The sequence below is a fragment of the Cyprinus carpio genome, chromosome B22 (genome assembly GCF_018340385.1).
Source record: "Cyprinus carpio isolate SPL01 chromosome B22, ASM1834038v1, whole genome shotgun sequence".
NCBI classification, from domain to species: domain Eukaryota; kingdom Metazoa; phylum Chordata; class Actinopteri; order Cypriniformes; family Cyprinidae; genus Cyprinus; species Cyprinus carpio.
In genome coordinates, this window is record NC_056618.1 from 30884908 (window position 1) to 30906403 (window position 21496).

At 33.5% G+C, this 21496-nt stretch overlaps 1 protein-coding gene across 11 annotated transcripts in view; it reads left to right on the plus strand.

Moving 5' to 3' along the window:
* The window catches only part of dock3 (dedicator of cytokinesis 3), a 189812-nt gene that overhangs the window by 67337 nt on the left and 100979 nt on the right, over positions 1-21496 (plus strand). For all 11 annotated transcript variants that reach the window (XR_006157940.1, XM_042749368.1, XM_042749366.1 and 8 more), the window contains 2 exons: positions 10545-10600; positions 14642-14738. Coding sequence is in view for 10 of the 11 variants with exons in the window: in XM_042749368.1 (XP_042605302.1) it covers positions 10545-10600; positions 14642-14738 (153 nt within the window). In the remaining variant the exon portion in view is untranslated. The remainder of the gene's footprint in view (positions 1-10544; positions 10601-14641; positions 14739-21496) is intronic.

Sequence of the window (21496 nt, forward strand, 5' to 3'; positions counted from 1 at the left end):
GAGCACACTGAGCTTAATTGGAGCAGCAACAATTTTAATAAATTCCATGTAGGTCTAATATAAAACAAGAGGAAAAAGTATAACTTGTGTAGCTTTAAGGATTCATCTAGAGTACATTTAATTTAAAATTAATTATTGATCGTTCTCAGTTCTACTGTAATGTTGAATGGCTAGTCAATGGGTAAATATTAAGGGAAAAAAAACTATTTCATAGAGACATCAGTAGTATTGGTATCACTGGCCTTCATTTATAAAAAAAAAAAAAAAAATGCTATTATACAGATATTAAAAATGGAGTGTCTATTTACACTAAGTGCAAAAAGCCCACCTTGTTGGCAGAGGCTATTTACACTAACTCCGCCCACCAAAATGTGATTCTGCTAGTCAACATTACAAAACACAGACAACAATCATCCACTCCAGTGGCGCAGGTGATAAGACGTGTGTCGTACTCATTTTGATGCGATCGACCCGGGTTTGAATCACATTTGAAACATTTTTCTCCCTTTTGAAATTTCAAATCAGAGCAGAAAAGCATTTATTTTCAATGAAAATGAAGGAAATAACCAAAAAGTTGAAAATAAAGTATTGGGTAGGGTTAGGGTAGGTGTAGGGAGGGCTTTGTTGTCCCGATAGTAAATAAACACAGTATACACATATATTATGTAAACAAAAACTTATATATATATATTTATGTATATATATATTTATGTGTGTGTGTGTGTGTGTGTGTGTATATATATATATATATATATATATATATATATATATATATATATATATATATATATATACATACAAACACATGCATGTATACATTTAAGAAAAGTTATGTTTATAAATAATAAGTATATATATTATAAATAATAAAATTATAAATAATAAATATATATTAAATATATTTACATATAATAGAAAATGTAAGAATATCAATATATAAATGTTTAAACGTAAAAAATTTCAAAGTATATACTGTATGCGTGTGTATTTATATATACATACTAAATATACACAATACATAAGTGATTATATGCCAGTTATACTGACCTGCCATTCAAAAGTCAGTATTAATGAATGTCAGAAGCGTTGCACAGTGGGATAGTCAGCTTTCAGAGGCTTTTAATTATTTACATGCCTGCTAAAGCTGGGAAGCTTGATGCTGTCTGGCTCTCTAAGGTCTGCTGAAAACTGCAAGTTCACCTTCATCACCGTATATGTTTGTGAAGTTAGAAAGGAGCTTAATCCAGCTCATTAAAATCATCTGCTTCCCAAAATTAATACTCTGCATATGCCAAATGTGAGTACAAATTTGCATTGAAGTGTTAGTTAGGAGTTTTTTCCACAATGTTGAGACACAGACGTGTAATATTCCTCGTATTAAGCCGCCAAAACAAAATATGAGACTCTAAATTTTCAGAGACAAAGAATGTATAAACATTATGTTCTATGTTCTACAATAAATACAATGTTCATTGGGAAATAATGTAGGGCAGGACTTTTTTATTGGATTGAGAATAGTGGGCTATGATATTAATGTTTAATATTATTTTCAGCAGAAAAGTTATTTAGTAGCCAGGCAAAGTTATTACGTTTTGATGAAACATTATGAAAACATTCTTGGGAATAACGTGGACTGATAAATCAGGCGCAAGGATACCTGGAACATTTATTAGGAAAATAAATATTCAAGTTTGATTTCTTTATGCAAACAAATACTGGTGTCATCATGAGCACAGTTGCTGCTAGGAGTGATTCTAACGTGTAGAAGCTGCTCGCTATCTTTCTTTCCCTCGTTGGCTTCGCTCTTTGACCGCTTGCAGCAGGATTGCTATTCTTATTTGGCTCAGCGTTGACCTTTTCTGCTAAACGAGCATTAGGCTGCTGGGAGCGAGGGAAAGGAAGCACACTCATCTTTCTTTAGTTCTCTAACTGAGAGCAGAGCTGTTAGTTACAGGTCAACGGTCTTACCGATACTATAAGGCTCACCTGGTGGAAGATAGTCGCTGTCACAATTATATAAACTCAGATGCACCACTTGCCAGGATATATGTGTATGGAGTGAATGTTTGAAAGGTGGATGTTATGTCTATCAGAACATTTCAGTAACTTTTAAGCAAGAGGTGATTTAAGGCCTAAGTATACTGTAATTTTTACTCATACACAAGAGTTTGCGTAAAGTGCAAGTGACGCAAATTCCGCACATGCACATTGGATTTGTTTTGCACTAATCAGTTGTTCCACTAGGTGGCAACACTGATCTGGGCCGAAAACAAAACTAAAGAGATGACAACAACAACAACAAAATCCCTGAGACTGCAACAACACCAGACGCCCGCACTGACAAGCGCATCTGTGAAGGGGTTATGAGAGAGCCACAACTTCGGTTTAAACGAGTATGAAGATATTTTATCAGCAATAACTTCTGGAGAAAAATAGTGCAGTATGTGGGAGAAGAGGATTCTTTTTTGTTTTGTATGAATGTTTTTTTTCATTTTATCAAATGGAGTATATTTTGAAAGGCTGTGCGTTCAACTGTGCACATACAGTAGCATACACATACAAAAACATAGTATACTTTGGGGTTTTAGACGATAAATCAAGAGCCTAGGCCAGGGGTCAGCAACCTTTTAGGCATGATGTGCCATTTTAAAATTTTTTTTATTTTAAATTTAATATTAAACTCATAAACTTGTCAGCGCTTCCATGCGACTTTTACTAATCGATATTGAATCACTTCATTATATTTCTCAGCAACGAGGGGTTTAAAATCGCTGTTTTTTTTTAGTAACTAAACTCAGCTTCATTGTTTGTTGAGAGAGACACAGATGCAGACAATTTACATCTCTCTCTCTCTCTCTCTCTCTCTCTAAAAGTGGCCATATTTGAGAAAAAAAATTGAGTAGTTTGAATCACTGGATATGGCTGTTGATCATTTAACATTTCTATCATAAAACGTATCGTTAAAAGACATCTTTGTAACTAGTTTTTTTATGCTTTCATTATTTATTTCATTCAAAATTGTGTGTTCAATGATCAAAAGATAAGTCTTGCTTTGAGGATTTGAGGAAACACTCAAAGTGCATTTCATAAACTTCAGAAATATTTGTTTATTGAGAGTTATATTAAATGATATGACTGGTTTTGTTCCTGTGAGTCATTCGTCTATCAGGAGATATCAAGAGAAATCTTCCGTTCGACATGACTGTCATATTAATGTAAAGCAATTTCTTTATTTATGTGGAGCTAGTAATGTCCGTGCCAGAGGTTTATTCCCATGGCCTACTGGTTTGGATGCGGGTGCTAGCTTTAGAACAGAACAGAACAGAAGCCTCTACAGTTCGTTTGTCATGCTGTTTTTTTTTTTTTTTGAAACATATAAAATCTTTATAGTCAAAAGTCTGAGATATCAAGTTAGAAAATCCTACTTTGGATGAAATGCAGAATTTGACTGTTTCTTAAATACCCTGGTCCACATCAGTCTGACAGATTTAAAGCCTATTAGTTGTACATGACTGATGTTTAGGAAGTCCTTACATCTTTTTTTTTTTTTTTTTTTTTTTTTTTTACTATGACACAGTAATAACAGCTTAAAAAGTTTCTACACTAAACATTGCTGACCAACTTCAGCTAGTGGTTCAACCAATAAAATGACCCAAAGTTTAACCATTCTGACAGATTAAAGTCAGATTAAAATGAATGAATGAAGGAATTAAAAAAATGGGTGAAAAAAAATACAAGAAAGATTTAAATGCCTGATACAAGTTGTTTTACAAGTAGTAGTTTATATTAATAAATAGGTAAACACATTAAATAGATACAATTTATTTCAAGTTGCATATGTTTATTATATTATATCATATCATATCATATCATATCATATATTTTATTATTATTATTGAGTCTTTTTGTGTGTACGTGTGTGTGTAATTTAACTATGTTTCAGATCAAGTTTTATCGCTGGCCTTTAAATTGTTCTTGCTGACTCAGCTGTCATTGTTCCTGTCCTTCATGACACATGCTACTTTATTTCCATCACTCAGATCTGGTGCTTAGGATAAAACTAATCAAATAAACTGTATGCTTCAGGCACACACACACACATGCACACTGATAGCATGAGTTTCAACAGATGCAGATGATGTGTACACACACACAAGCACATCTGTGCTGCCTCAGGCCTACAATAACATCTCCTTTCAGTTCTGCTCATATAGAGTGGCTTTATTATCCGCATCCAAAATGGATGCTGATCACGGACAGAATGACAATGCTACAGTCCTTTTGTGGATCAGTGTGTGATTCATACGCAGTCTGGAAATGCCACACACCACGCCTTCAGCTTGAATTATTGATCAAACCAAAGAGTCGTCTTAAAGTTTTTTATTTTTTTATTTTTTTATTCTTTTTGTTAAGTTTCTGTGTCCTGTTTTGAATTGCAAAGTACTTTTTTAGCATTAAGATAAATCTCATAAAATTTGAAGAACATGTCTGGGCCATATTTCACCACTAAATCAAGTTAATTGTTGCTATTATTTTGCTATTATATTATTTACACAAGTCAACATTTGAAGTGGTTCAAAACCTTTCATCAAAGTTGTCATTAAACCTTAAAATGTGGTCTTGCCTTAGGACAACTTTGATGAACTTTTTTGATCCACTTCAAATGTTGATTGTTATATATAAATACTAGTGCTGTCAAAATGAGCGTATTAACACATGCAATTAATTTTTTTTAGTTTAACACGTTAAAATTATTCAACACCTTTAATGCAGGGGCGGGGCTAGGGTTGGCAACCCCACTCACAACTGCTACTTCTGTCTCTTTTTTTCTTGACAAGAAGTTGCCGGTGCCAGCGCACGCTGTAGCCTGAATCATTTCTTATCAAAGTGTGAATTAAACTACGTGCATGCAATGTTGTGGTCAGTGAAGCCATGAAGTTACCAAAAAGGTAATTAAAGCTGCCTTAAAACTGTGCATGAATGTAATAAGTTATATATGAGTCACATTTAAGAACATGTCTCTGAAATCGTTTTCAAAACTGTCCTGGAGCAGCCCAGCACTGTGTCACTCATCTAACACACCCGATTCAACTTGTCAGTTCATTAGTAGAGTGTGTAATTTGTCTGAAATGTAAGTTTGTAATTGTAGGTAAAGAGATTTTAGAGAAAATGTGATGCGTATCAGATCTGCGTCAAGTACAGCAGCAGCAGCTCTTAAAGGAATAGCAGCCAAAAAAATCTAATAACCAGCTGTTAATCAAAGAAAAATACAAAAAAGAAGAAATCAATAACTTTTAAAGCTTTAAGTATTAATCTGTATTTAGATTAGAATTTAGTGTTTGATAACTTTACTCAATTTCTGTATATTTCTGCTGAGGAGCACAGATAGCTAAATATGACATTTATTATAATGGGTTTATGTTAAGATTGTTTATGTTAACTTAAATTAGAAGTTATTTTTAAAGTCTAATAATGTTAAAATTGATAGCTCTTAATTATAATGTAATGTTGAATGGCTGTAGTCAAAAGCATGTTGGTTATGAAAATTTGGGGTGAAAATGATGTTTAAAAATAATATATATTAGCTTTTGCGGTTAAATCTGGGCTGTTCTTCAATTTGTATAAATATGATTTGGCTTTTAATTAATGAATGTGTGAATTCTTCAAACATGTATAATTGCTAATTATTATCAACATGAAAAGAGCTCTCAAACAACAGGAGGTCTTCATGTGTGAGTGAAAGCAGCGATTAGTGAGTGACCACCCATCTCATGAATACTAACATATGCTGGTTTGTCATCCGGTCACATGGAATCCTTCCTCCAGCAGATGGAGGTTTGTTCCAGAGATTTGGTGTCCTCATTTACTAATTAATCCGACCTTTGATAGTGAACAGCGAAGAAAATTAGGCAACAACTGTACGTGGCAAGAATCTCCACCATCTGGATTCTTCAGTTGAGATGTTTGTGTGGGATGTTCTTGCTTTGTACTAAACTCTGCTTTATTCTTCTAAAGCCACTTGTGTGATTAATTATGTTTTTAGATGCCCTAAATCCCTCCGATTGATCTTTTTTAAAGTTGAGAGCTTTGCACAATTTGACTGAAATGGAATAAATTGCTCTTGAGATTTGAAAGTGTTCTTCTCAATTGCAGTTATTGACTGAGAGGGTGTGAAGAGTGACTAGTTTTCTGGTCAAGAACCAAGCGTGTGTTAAGTTCAATCATCAAATTAATGTAGTTCAAGGCAGATAGTTAATGTAGTTCATGGAGTTCAAGGTGTAAAACTCAAATCACAAGTAAGATCTCTTTATGAGATCAATGTCTCAGTGTGTACAGTAATTCTGAGATGTTTCTCCTAGCTGGCAATGATAATAAATAAAAAGCAAATGGAGACTGAAGTCTCTTGTTTCGTAGATTTTGTCCTGATAAAAAGACAATCTCTGAAGTCTGCTGATCAACAGAATTTCATGTCGCAAAATGTACTCAAAATAAACCAAAATTCAAATATCAAAATTCAGAGGTCTCAATGTCAACTGAAAAATTTCTCATCAAATTAGTCCAGATTATCCCAACAATTCACATTGATTCTATAGCTTGTACTAAATGTGAAATATTGACCCATCCCTGGGAGTTTGACTGACAGGCGATCTGACCAATCAGCACTGAATTTTCCACTTTGTCTGATAAACAGACAGAACAGGACAGTTGTTTAACATCGGTGGACTTGAACTTGAAAAATGTTGTATTGACATCTTTCCGCAGTTGAAAAGATATACCATCTGATGTTCATTCATGTTTATTTCATGTTATAACTAGTGTAGAGGAAGAGATGATACAGCGATCTGTCACGACACATTAAAGAGTCACAAAATGGTATTTATTGTTTGAATTTCTTAAAAATTTACATTTTGAAAGCTGTATTTTGTTTTGTTTTTTTCACTGCATGAGAACATGATGTGTGGCGTGAGAGAGATGTAACAACAAAAACTAATGGTGCGTACTAGAGATCGACCGATATGGGTTTTTCTATAGCCGATGCCGATGTTTAGAGGTCATGGTCAGCCGATGGCCGATTTTTAGGGCCGATATCTTGAAGTTTTCCCCTCATTTGCATACTAAAATGTCACACTTATAATAAGTGGATGCACAACATTTCTAAAACTTATCATCATTTATTGAGCACTGACTTGAACCATCTCTCGAATCTTAATTTTGTGCACTGCACGGTATTACAAATAAAAAAAAAATATCTAAAGTTAACCAAACAAATCAATAAACGGACCAAGTATTAAATATATAAAACAGGTAATATATGTTATATATATATATATATATATATATATATATATATATATATATATATATATACATATATATATATATATATAAATAAAAGTCAATCATTTACATAAAAGTTTTAGAGCATTTATCAAGCAGAATTTTTCAAGTTTGTTGGAACATAAATGTAAACTTAAATATACATTTAAATAAAAGAAATAAAATTTTATAAATAAAAATCAATTAAACTGAAAAATATAAAAAATAATATATATAAAAAATAAATAATAGTTGTGCTGCAAACACACTAGCAACCAGCAACATTTGTGTTTGGTATAAATGACACAGAACATCTAAAGTGCATTCTAACTTCAAACTTACATCGCAGTCTGTTCATTATTAAGATTAAGTACAGTCAACCAAACATATAAAAAGATTACACTGGTCAGTTTAAATAGACCGCAGTATACCGGTCCACTCTGCTGTTATGCCAAGGACGTTTTTGCTCATGCGAAGAGGATGATCTTTTCCGTCTAGTTTACATTAGAAAAATTAAAAATATTATAGTTTAACATTCAGATACATTGTGAATATGGAAACATTTGGATATGTGCAGAACGAGACGTTAGCAATAACCTCCAAATACATCTAGCCAAACCCGCGCTCGCTCGTCCTCGTCTGCACGCACGCATGCACTGTCACGATCTAATGCACTGTAAATGCAGGATTTTTTAAAACAAATAGGCCTACCGGAATGCAAAAATTCAAAATCGAACATTTTGCAAGAACATGATCAAATAAAGTACTGGTCATTAATACTCGCATAAAATGTTTAATGTGAAAAAAGCGGTTCACTGACTTCGCAGCACAGCCACAAGCGCCACAGTTACGTTTGGGATAATTTTATTTTTAATACTATAGTGTCATTTGAAAACATTGCAATTGTGTTTTAAAATACAACAACGAGCACCACGAAACCATTGAAAGAGGCGCATTCAGCGGTCTCCTTGACGGGAAACAGTCAAAAAAGTAAAATGATCTCAAATGTACAGTGCGCTCCCTTCATTTTATCAAATGATCATAATCACATATTCTTTTTACAGTCCTGCTACTAGCATTTTATTCAGACTAAAACCCCTTTAATTCGGGTGAGAAAGCTTTTTTTCCGAGTGGCTTTTGCACATAATAATAATAATACCACTGCAGACACATTTTGCAGCATTAAGCTTATTCATTGATTGTTAATTTAAACGACGATCGATCATGGAAATGATCAAATATTGACATCCCTAAATGCAAATGAGTTGGATGGAAACCTGGCTATTGTCTGCATCAAACCATGGTTCCGAACAAATGTCATTCACCATTCTGTGCTGTTCCAGGACAGCTGTCTCTCCGAGCACGGTGCTGTGTGTGAGCGGGGCGGAGTAACGGAGCCCTCAATCACGCTGCAGTGTTTGTGAAAACTGCCACCTACTTCACCTCATTTACAGAGTGAAATTCTCTGACTACCTTTATCTCCCAGGACTGTTGTTGAATATTCCAAAAGTTTTGGCTTGGGGTCCTTCACATGCGGCAGCAGCACTTTCCATCGCACCAATAACACGGGGCTGCCCGCCGACGTGCCTGGATTTAAATCGGCGCTACTAAACACGGATATCGGCCGATGCCGATATATTAAAAAATGACAAATATTGGCCCGATATATCAGCCGACCGATATATCGGTCGACCTCTAGTGCGTACACACCAAAAGTGGATATTCGCGTCAGGTTATCGCTCTAGATTACTTACGGGATGTTTTTCGTGTCAATCACACAAATAAAAGCATTGCATAATGCTCTCCTCCATTTTCTGATATAATCGGACATGTCAAACTGGATGTGTCAGTAAGCTCTTCACTGATTGGCTTGCGCGACGATGCAAATTTTTCGCTTGAGTTGGAAATTTTCAAATTGCGCGGAACACAGGATTGAGGCAAATGTTGTGCATGCACACAATTGTGTCATCCAATTCATGTCATTTGCGTCACCCGTCACAAATGTTTATTTGCGTTTTTGCATTGACTCTGTAATCTACTTATGTGAATAGTTAAATTTGCTTTTGGTGTGCACACATTGTCTTTCTATTTTTAATGAACCTAGGAAATATTAGGAAAAAACATCTGAAAGGGATCTCTGATTTAATACGCAAGGTCATAATTTTAACAGTAAGTACTGTACATTTTGCACATTTGTGATTATGGTAAAGAAACCTTTAGAAATTTTTTAGAACTGTAACATATTTGTCAATGTAATGAAACTGTTTGTTTGTTTGTTTGTTTGTACAAATGTTTAAAAACATTTTGTTCATATAAAGAAAGTCACTGGGGTTCAAAACAAGACATTGAATCTCACTGTGTAGATGAAGAAAATAAAAACAAAAGAAATACATTAACAGCAACAAAAAAAAGTTATTATTTTTGTAACTACTTGTGTCTTTAATTTTTTTCTGCAAAACACAAAAGAAAATATTTTGAAAAATAAATGTTTCAAAAATGTTTTTATCTATATAATAAGAGTCACTTTACCAGCAAAGTAAAAAAAAAAAAAAAAACACCAACCCAAAACCTAGCAACAACTTATTTATTTATTTATTTATTTTTATTTATTTATTTTTTCAAAAAATAACAAGCAATCACAAGAAACAAAACACTGGGCTTAAAAGTCATTGGGGTTCAAAACAACATTGGAACATTTTGAATTTCATTCAAAACATGAAACAAAACCCAAAACATATCAAAAAACCAACAACAAAACAAAACATTTTCAACATTTATTTCTTCGTTTTCCACAGAGGAAATTTTTTTTCAGATTTTATAATGACACGGATGAGTAAACAGTCATTATTTTTGGTAAATTTGTTTTTGGCTGAATGATCTCTTTAAGTCCTGATGGTTAATATTCAGCTGTCCTTATTTCCACTACACTCTCGACACTGATCAAGTATGAGCAGTCAAAGAAAAACAACTTCTCTCCTCCAGAGGGACTTCTTGGGCTTTGACACATCTAGTCGAGGAACCGGTAACTTCCTGAGGTTGATTCAGCCTTGAGCAATGTGAGCACAACAAGGAAAGATTATGACATGATCTGCATCCAGAAGGGCCGCTGGAATCATCCTCTGCTCGCTCACATTCCCAGAGATGTGTTCACTCGCTTGCTCACTCTCTTCATGGAGGCTTACAGTGACAGAAGCAGAGATGTAATGTTCTTCCCTTTTGTTTTGCAGGGGATCTTCCCAGTCGGCTACATTCACTTGAAGAAGGCTGTCGTCACGAACAGGGGGTAAGTGTCTTTATTCTGAATTACATCAAGCTGCTCCCTCTATAGAGAACAAATGGGTTGGACGAGGAAAGGCAACGGGGAGAGAGATGGATGGAAGATAAACGTTGTATTTATTCATTCATCTCAATCCTCTGATACCTTTTCTCCTCTCTTGCTGGCTCATGAGTTTCGTCACATGCCTGAAAGGCTGAGGTTTCATCTTTTTGAAGATCGCTTACTCTCATTTATCTCTATCAAATATTTGCTTCAGATATGCGGCTTGGTGTGATGTGAGACCATCAGCTCCTGGGATTCGAAAGATTCATGTATTTAATGTTTTTTTGTAGGATAATTGATAAACAGAGAAGTTTATATTGTCTTATGGGACATTTATATTATACTTTAAATATAAAAAGTATATAAAAAAAGAAGCTGTACTTGCAGATAATATAATATTAATTAAATAAAAGTACACTTAAAGAGAGACACTTTCATGACTTTAACACACTTAAATGTAATTTTAAGAAGTGCACTTTGTAATAATGTCAAATTAAATGTTTGGCTTCAACATAATTTTTAAATCATCATGTTATTAGTTTACTTTATGTATTGCAGTTTTCCATAATGCTTTGCAGTGCATTTAGTAGCAAATTACAATTATGAATTTACATAAAAAGATGTAGTTAATTCTTACTTTCTAATGGGTCACAAAGCTAAAAAAAATGCATTTATTATAAATATAAACTATAATATATTTTCATTTAAGTAGCAATTAATGTTTTTTTTAAGTGTCTGAAAACATTCAGTTTGCACTTGAAGAAGAAGAAAAAAAATACTCTTAGGCCATTCAAGATGTTGATGAGATTATTTCTTCAGCAGAACAGATTTGGAGAAATTCAGCATTCCATCACTTGCTCACTAGGGGATCCTCTGCAGTGAATGGGTGCCATCAGAATGAGAGTCCAAACAGCTGATAAAAACATCACGATAATCCACAATTAATCCACATCACTCCAGTCTATCAATTAACAAATCCATCAAGACCTTTTCATTTTTAAATGGTTGCTTCTGGCTAAAGTATGAGTCTATAACCCATAATATTGCGTCCTGTGGTGAAAATGTTTATTTTATTTGTTTTGTTTTTTTTCTGAATCAGGAGAGAAATATGCACAGATCAAACACTATTTTACAAGGCCAAAACAGATCTAAACAAATATAACAATATTTTTTTTTTTATTTTTTTTTTTTTTTTAACTAGAAGAAGCATTGTTATGGATCATGGACTAATATTTTGACTAGAAGTTTTTTTTTTATTTATTTTTTTATTTTCTTCACATGATGTTAACTGATGGACTGGAGTGGTGTGGATCAATTGTGGATTATTGTGATGTTATTATAAGCTGTTTGGACTCTGATTCTGACAGCACCCATTCACTGTAAAGGATCCAATGGTGAGCAAATGATGCAATTCTACATTTCTCCAAATCTGATGAAGAAATTAACTCATATACATCTCGAATGACCTTAGAGTAAGTTAAATGTCGGCAAATTTTCATTTTTGGGTGAACTATTCCTTATATTTTAGTATATATTAGTATATTGTACTCCTTTTAGAAGTGCATTTCTTTTTTACAAGGATATACAAGCAGAAATTGTTGTTCTTACAATCTAATGGTTGTAAAAGTCATTGGAAGATTTTTTATTTTTTTTTGTAAAGTTATTGATAAAAGACAAAATTATTGTTTATACACTGATATTGCTTTAAAATACATATAGATGATTTTTGTATGTTTCATTTATTTCAAAAACATTACAACAAATGCATCTTTAACTACACGTTGTCATTTGAACAAACATTCAGTTGCTAAGGCTAATTTGCAGTTCAGTACAGTAAGTGAGGCAAATGTTGATGCAGTAACTGCTGTGAGTTTCAGCGAAGGATTTATCCGACTGATTTCAAACCTGTAAATTTTGAGTTTGTAATCTACAAGCAATCTACGAGCTAATCTACAAGCAATTTAAAGTAGTCCCCCACTGTCTGCAGTCGAGCTAACTTTTGTAGTTAGCAGAACTACAAGCTACTAACAAAAAGTGCAAAACTTCATTGAGACAACTATCTCATGATTAGGATATCTTGTTTGTTGTGCGATCTGTGGGAAGAAACAATAAATCTGTGTTTGTGTAAAACAGTGTGACATTAAATCCAACAAAGTAGCTTTTGGTTGCGCTACTTCGCTAATCAATGAAAAATGCTAAAGCTAATTTCTGTTAGTTTCTCTCTAACACTACATTATACAGTTTAAATCACCAATCGGTATCCAATTAATTTGTTAGCATATTTTGTAAATCTGGCAGATAAAATAGTTGAATGTTGTTCTGTGGAATTATTGTTTAGTTTTTACAGATTCATTCACAGGTTTAAATCTGCTTCAGTGACACACTGCATATAAATGTTAAAGCATGTAGTGTAAAGATGGAGAAAACAGGAAATAGTGAGCAGCAATGGTGGGAGGGAAAATGTGGGAAGTGAATCTCTGTGGGGTCTCTCTGATTGGGATATATGTGGTGAAAATGCGCGTCAGGGACTGTCGGTCGACAGCTTCTTTTGTTTGTTTTAGCTTTTGAAGTTTTCCAACTTTTTCACAGGTGTTTGCACACGGCACCGTGTGTTACACTTCACAGTCTTCCCTCAAAACACACACACATGAGCAAACATGTCTTTATTGTGTGAAGAAAGCATGCTAGAGCAGATCCCAGCGGACGTGTTCAACATCTAAAGCTTATACATACATGTTTACAACCATTTTTTTTTCTACTCATAGTTCTCTAACACCTAGAAAAGTTGAAGAATCACTGCTTTAAGACTTGCTTCTGTAAACTGCTATGATGATAAGTTTTTGCTGCTTAGCTTCAGTTATAAATCCTGCGCTCCATGTTCAGCCCGTGCCCCAGGATCAGATTATAGCATCTCATCAGAATTCAGAAAACAAGAAGAAAATGACTCTAAGGCTGTTACATTTGACATGTGATGATAAAGCAGAACAAAGAGCTCAATCTGTTTCTACAGTGTGTCAGAGAAGGACAGAGGAAGGACAGTGAGGGCTGATGGATGTACAACAATATGGAGAGATGAATGGACAGGAAGAGCTAATGCGACAGCAGGAAGATGAAGCAGGACAATTTAGTGCTATTGGTTTATGATGATAGCTCTGTGTACAGTACACTGTTATTTTAAAGACCATATGAAATGCTTCAACAAAGGTCTTTTCCTCCGTTTTATCATATTTACTATCAAAATAGCAAGTAGAAATTATTTTACTAAAGTTTATTTGCAAAAAAAAAAAAATGTTTATATGAGAATACATAAATTGCTATTTGTGTTTTTTTAATTTATTACTTCTACCTGCTTTTGGGGGGTAATTGATCTATCCTCTGGTCAGTGTTTGTTGTTTTCTTCATCGGTTAATTTTATATGTATACAAAAAAAAACACCTTATTTATGGTTTTATTCATATTTAAATATAGTACAGTATGTCGTAAATATATGATGTATTTATAGTAATTTTATTACGTATTTATAGAATTAGTGAATAAATAAATTAATAAATATGTATGCATAAATAAAATGTTATTATAATGTTATTTTTTATTTTATTTAAATATAGTAATCTTTCATTGTTAGTAACTATTTCTGAGAAAATATAGCCTAATGCATAAAGTGTTATATTTTATTTAAATACAGTAATATTTCATTATTACTAACTATTTCTGAGGAAAATAATAATGCATTCATTATTGTTATTTAAATATATGAATCATTCACTAATACTAACCTTTGAGGATAGATAGATAGATAGATAGATAGATAGATAGATAGATAGATAGATAGATAATTATTTATGTATAAAAACTATATTTTTATTTAAATTTTGTAACCATTCATAACGATTAAGTACATTTGAGAATGAATGAATGAAATAAATAAATGTAGTATTCATTGGTAACTACTTGTTGGAGGGCAATCACACTAACCTGTGGTCAATGTTTGTTGTTTCTGTGCAGGCAATATGAGACGGTGATCCCGCTGGAGGACCCCATCATCACAGAGGTCACCTCTACGCTGCAGGAGTGGTCTGTCCTGTGGAAGCAGCTGTATGTGGTGAGTTCCTCCTCCTCCTCTTCTATCTCTACTCCGCTGTGGGCAGTACAGGAGAAGCCGTTTGCTTGTGCTAAAACAGCAAGCATCACTTGTGAGGCTGGATTTTAGTGCTTTCAGTGATGGAACCATCTTTCCTTGATGTAGTAGACAGTTTGAGTGCGGGTTGTACAATATTTCATAAGTGTATCGTTTTAAAGGAAATACACACCTGGCACATGGGAACATAGAGGAACCATTTAAAAATGTATCGCAGACTGAATGCAAAAATGTGTTTTTTTCTTCTCTTTCTCTCTCTGAACAGGCTGCTAGTAAACGAGTTTCTGTGCAAATATTTTGTAAACAGTACAATAATTTACATAAAATGGTTGATTGAATAAAAGCAGATCAAATTTATCAAATGTTTCATGAATTATCCACATAAGAATGCATCCACTAATCCGCATAAGAATGCAATAATGGGCCCTATCAAGTGTTTTTTGCTAGTTTCATCCCGACGCAGTTGACATTTTAATTATGCCACGTTGTTTAAATAGCAAATGCGTTTGCAACCATTTGTGCGCCATGGGAGTGCTGGTCTGAAAACGAGGTGTGTTCAGGCGCATTGAAGGCACGTTGCTATTTTGAGGCAACTAAAATAGACAGCGCTTTTAACCAACAAAAACCTGGTCTAAAGTCTTGCACGATATTTGTATTTATTTATTTTTTATTTAAAAAGCGTATTAGTAATATGTGCCTATAGGCGTTTAATTTGCTTATTAAACACACAGGGATGTGCAGCAGCACAAAAACATTTTTAAAAATGAAAATTTAAAGGATTAAAATGTAAAGGATTATTATTGTGTACATAAGTAGAAAAATGCCTACATGTCATAATGGATAGTCTTTGCATGTATCAGAATTACGCACACAAGCAGATCCATTCCCTCACTAGAGAAGCGTTCAGTTTTTTCCGCTTGTAAATTCTGCCATGTTAATAGCGAATCTGCCATGGTGCAAGCACAGTTGGCTTTTAAAGGGAATGGGAGATGAGACTCTGATTGGTTTATGGCACGTTACGCCCAAAGCACTTTAAGCACATTAAAAGAATAGGGACAACCCTTTTAGACCATGCGCTGGGCGCGCCGACTATTTTTTCCATCCTTACACTAGCAAAAGTGGATTCGGAGACGCCCTTAGCGCAATTGCGCAGTGCGCCTTAGACCATGCGCTTAGATCGTTAAAATAGGGCCCTATGAATTTATAAATAAATTTATGAATGTTCAGTAGTTCGCATACAAATGATTACAAACAATCATGAAACAAACAAGCAGAACTAAATTATGCATCAAATGGTTGCGAGCAATTCATGAAACTCAGGTATTATGAATTTAAGTGCATGTTTGATAGCTTACCGAAGAAAGTTTAGGAACAATTCATAAAACTCCATTATTGCAAACTTAAGAATTGCATGTTTGATAGTTTACACAAGAAAGTTTGAACAATTCATAAAACTCAATTATTGTGAATTTGTGAAGCACATTTTTATAGTTTATGCATGAAAGTTTACAAACAATTCAAACAACTCAATAATTTCAAATTTATGAAGCACTTATTTGATCGTTTATGCACGGAAGTTTACGAACAATTCATACAACTCAATTATGTGAATTTATGCAGCGAATATTTGATTTTTTTACATTCAAATGTTCACAAACAATTTATGAAACACAGGAAGAAATGATTTATGATTTGCATGACTGTGAATAATTGCATGGTTGAGAAATGATCAGAACAAATTTACCAATCAGACAATTTGAGAATTGACATGGTTTTGAATTTTTCGAATCTGATATTCAACAGCATAAGAATAGTTTTACAAATGATTTGGAAAGGAAGTTGCTTTACTTGTATTTCTAAAATGAGGCGTGTTCTGTCCTATTCTGGCTAAACCAGTGGTGTGAGTTGTAGGCGGGGCTACCGATTTATACAGTCAGCAGCATGGAAATTGAGAAATGCAAGAATGTTTTATTGTCCATTTATCTTTGCCCTCCCTCTGAAATGCAAAGTGAAGCTTTTCTGAATTATGTTATCTTAAATTAGTGAATGAATATCAAAGAGTACTTTTAAGTTGCCTAAGCAAAGGCCCATAATTCTGATGTGAAGAATGATCAGGCAGAAGAGGCTTTGTGAAAGTCTTGAATGTGCTGCTCTCCTCAAACAGAGACACTATGAGATCTGACAGAGCCCTTTATGTAAGCCTGTACTGAGGATTACCAAGCATTAGTGTACGACATGACAATAGAGCTCTCTCTTTCTCTCTCTCTCTCTCTCTCTCTCTCCTCTATGACTTTGTTTTAGGGATGTCAGACATGACGTAACCACAAAGATTTCAACAGCATTGATTCATCATTCGTCATTGCTTACTGCCATTTTGACCATCTACTGCTAAACACAAAGATGACACTTTTTATTATGTTCATTATGTACTGTACTTTTCATGGAGTACATGGCTTTGTATTCTTAATATAGTTTAATGTTTGCTGTCTCTTGTCCTATTATGTTGTTATATTTCACAAAAATAAGTGAGGTTTATGCTTAAAAAAAGAGCAAAACAAGTGGGGTAAGCAAAAGTTTTAATATATTTTTCTTAAAACAAAAAAGTTTTAAGGATTGTTAGATACTGATTTAAACTGTTTTTGCAGTGTTCCAGCACTCATCACATCAGAGAAAGCAGCTTGTTTTTGCATTTTCCTCTGAGTACTATTTTTAAACCGTAACGTGTTTCCTCAAACACCTTTTTGTTCTCAATCATCACCAATTCAAAGACATGAAAGCTTGTAATAAGGCTTCCAGGATTCTGACAGCACTCGTAATGCAGCTCAGAAAATCAACGCTAATTTGGTGGCCGGCTGAATCAAGGATGACTAATTCGGACTGATTTGGGTTGCGTAACAAGGCGAACACAGAGCATCGCGAGGCTGCGGCTCAGCTGATAGTGAAGATTCACGCTCCGTGGCTCCAGTTAGGAAAACGTGAACAAGACAACAAGCAGCCAGTCACATGGAAACGCTTGTTGAAATGATTGTAACAGCAACTGTCTCAATTAAGATCTGTAATGTATCATGGACCAAAGCCTCCACTCTTATCAGAAGCCAACGCAGGCGATAAATGTATTTGACTAATTAGTGAACAGTGTTTTCTGAATTTGCAGTTCACAGTTTGGCTTTGGCAGGTCTGGCAGATGCACTTTGTCATTTTGACATTGCTGTGGATGTGCAGTATGTTAATATTGTCTTGTGTGCTTGGTGGTTTTAGCTGGTTGTGGATGTGTATAACTTCCTGTGTCTGATGTTTATTTTTTTTTTTTGTGGTTTTGGCTTGTTTTTTTTTTTTATTGTTTGCTTTGATATATATATATATATATATATATATATATATATATATATGTATATATAAAACACTCCATTGTTGTTTTTTATCTATTTACACACTCGTGCCGTCAAACTGTTGTATAAACACAATATCACACTCAAAGACGTCAGATATAGCTGTATATTGGCACGCTGTGATTACCTACACATATTATGATTACAGATAGACATTTATATATATATATATATATATATATATATATATATATATATATATATATATATATATATATATATATATATATATATATATATATGTATATATATTTATAAACCTGTTGTCCAACAAAGATATCATTTATTGATATGCTTTTTCTCCAAATAAATAATAATAACATAGTTGAGTGTTTGAAATAACTTATTTTTGTGATATATGTAGTGCTGTCAAATGATTAATCATGATTAAACACATCCAAAATAAAAGATTGTTTACATAATATATGTGTGTATACTGTTTATATTTATTATGTATATATAAATACACACATATGCATGAATATTTATTAAAGGAAAATATGTTGTTTATATATTAAATATATTTATGTATGATATAAAATATAAGAATGTAAATATATAAACATATATACATGTAAATATTTTCAAAATATATACTGAATGTGTGTATTTATATATACATAATATACACAGTACACATACAAACATTATGTAAACAAAAACTTTTATTTTGGATGTGATTAATTACGATTAATCACTTGAAAGTACTAATATATATATATATATATATATATATGTATATATGTATATATACTATATATATATGTATATATGTATATATATATATATATATATATATATGTATATGGTATATGTATATATATATATATATATATATATATATATATAAAAGTGTCTGTGTTAACGTTCTCGCATAGAGCCTGTTTCAGGTCTTGCAATGATCTCTCAGTTGTGGTCAGTATTTCTGTCTGAAGCGGATGGGCCATGCTAAGTTTGCCTTCATACTGACTGACAGGTTTCCCAATCGGCAACTGCTTTTAATATGCAATACCGGGTCAGGAGATGGTCACTGGGAGACTTGTGATTGATCTGCACCCTTGGCCATACGGACAGAAATCTGTGGGATTGGGAAGAGGTTTTTTCTGGCACTGCAGAGTGACAGTGAAGTGTTGTGTCATGTTACGAAAATCCTCAAAGCGTCCGTTACCACTGAAGCCTGTCACAGAACATACTTTACAAGCAATCTCAGCCAAATATGTGCATATTTTAAGTGTTTCAGGGCTTAGTCATGCATACATTTGCTAAATGTCTTGAGGCTCCAAGTTAAAATGACCAGCAGCGATTAAGCTAAGTAATACCATCACTTGCTTCTTAGATGTTTCATGAGCTGTTCTGTGCATCAGTCACTTATTACAGTATCTAAACTCTCCAGAAATAGGTTTCAGCAAAATTCATGTCTGTCTATCTCTTAAGTTTCTACATAACACACAATAGTCTGTACTTAATTCATAGAAAGTTTTTGAGTTAACTGAACTTGCGCGCAGCATAGTAAATATGGTGGAGAATTGTAGAATGACAGCATTTTTTCATTTTTATTTTCCTTGTGAGCCCAATGCCATTTCAGTTTTGCTTGACATTTGTATGCTGTTTATAATGAATGCCACTATAGCCTAATTTGTGTTTTATTTTATAGTTGAATTTATAATTTTAAAACGACTTATTTTTCATTCTTGTTCTGTTCTGAATACCGTTAAATTTAAATATATGTTTTAGAGTGAGGGGAACTAAATAGTCTGTTTATATTTACAAGTATTTTAATATACATATAAATTACATTAATTAATGTAGCCTAATTGTTTGCAATTACAAGGTTAACGGGTGTTTTTGGAGTAAGATCAATTTCTCTTTCATGAGATTACTTCCTCTTTTTGGCCGGGTTTCGTTTCTCTGTGTCGTATACTCTAGTTTACAACATATATTATGTCATATTACGTCAGAATATAGGGCGTGATATTCAAATGACGATTTCTTTCTGCCACCCTATTATCAATGTGCGATCATTCGTACGATGAGATTGGCGGCATACGAATGTTTCATGAATCGCACATGAACTCGGTTCTAAGTAGATTTGTGTGCACGGATCTGCGCTCGTGTACGTTAGATTGATAAATAAGGCCCGTTGTCCTTGATGGTTTATGAAAGATCATACACTAGTTTAAGGTTGTTCTGTAACACATCATGCTTTGAAACGCTGTTCTGTGGCAGTCTTTTAAGCATTTGGTCAGCATGTCATCTTAACGGTAAATTATCTTTACTCATGTGGAAGGATACAGCTGTCAGTGTGCTTCTACTGTCCTGCAACACCATTTATACTAGCAGCAAAAAAAAAAAAAAAACCCAGCAGTGAGGTAAAACATAACATAATTTCAGAAACATTCTAGCAACATGCTAATCATGTTAGAAACAAGCTAGCAACATGCAATTAGCAGCATGTTAGCAAAACGTTAGAAACATCCTAATCATGCTAGAAACAATTAGAAACATGTTAACATCATGTTAGCAAACATGCTAGAAGCATAATTAGCAGCATGCTAGCAACATTCTAATCATGCTAACCACATGTTAATCATGCTAACAACACGTTAAAACCATTTTAGCAACATGTTATGCTAGCAACATACTATATCATGCTAGCAACATGCTGTGTCATGTAATCAACATGTTAAACCATGTTAGTCATGTGTTAAGTCATGCTAGCAACAGGGTAAAAATTGCTGACAACATGCTAATTGTAACAACTCAATAAAACATCCTAGCAACATGTTAAATCATCATTTACTGACCTAAAAATATTAAAACATTGGACTTCTGAACTATTTTAAAATAAATATGCTAATCAAGCCAATAGCATGCTAGCAACATGTTAAATCATGCTAGTAACATGTTAAATCATGTCAGCAACAGTCAAGCATTGTTAAAAAATACTATCAACAAGCTAAATCATGCTAACGACATACTACAATATGTTAGCAACAAGCTAAATCATGCAGTCAACATGTTATCAATGTGCTAAATCATGCTAGCATCACGTTAGCAACATACTTATCATATTAGCAACATTCAAAAACTCTATCTATCCATTTATTTTTCTGATGGACTTTATTGACTTCTAAATATTCAGACCTTCAGACAAGTTAGCACAATGCTAAATCATGACTGCAAATTGCTTATAATGCTAACAGTGTGTTAGCAACATTTTAAATCATGTGAGATACACACTGAATCATGTTAGCAACATGCTAGCAATGTGTTAAATCATTCTAGCCAAATGCTAAAAAATGCTAACAGCAAGCTCAATTATGCTAGTGACAT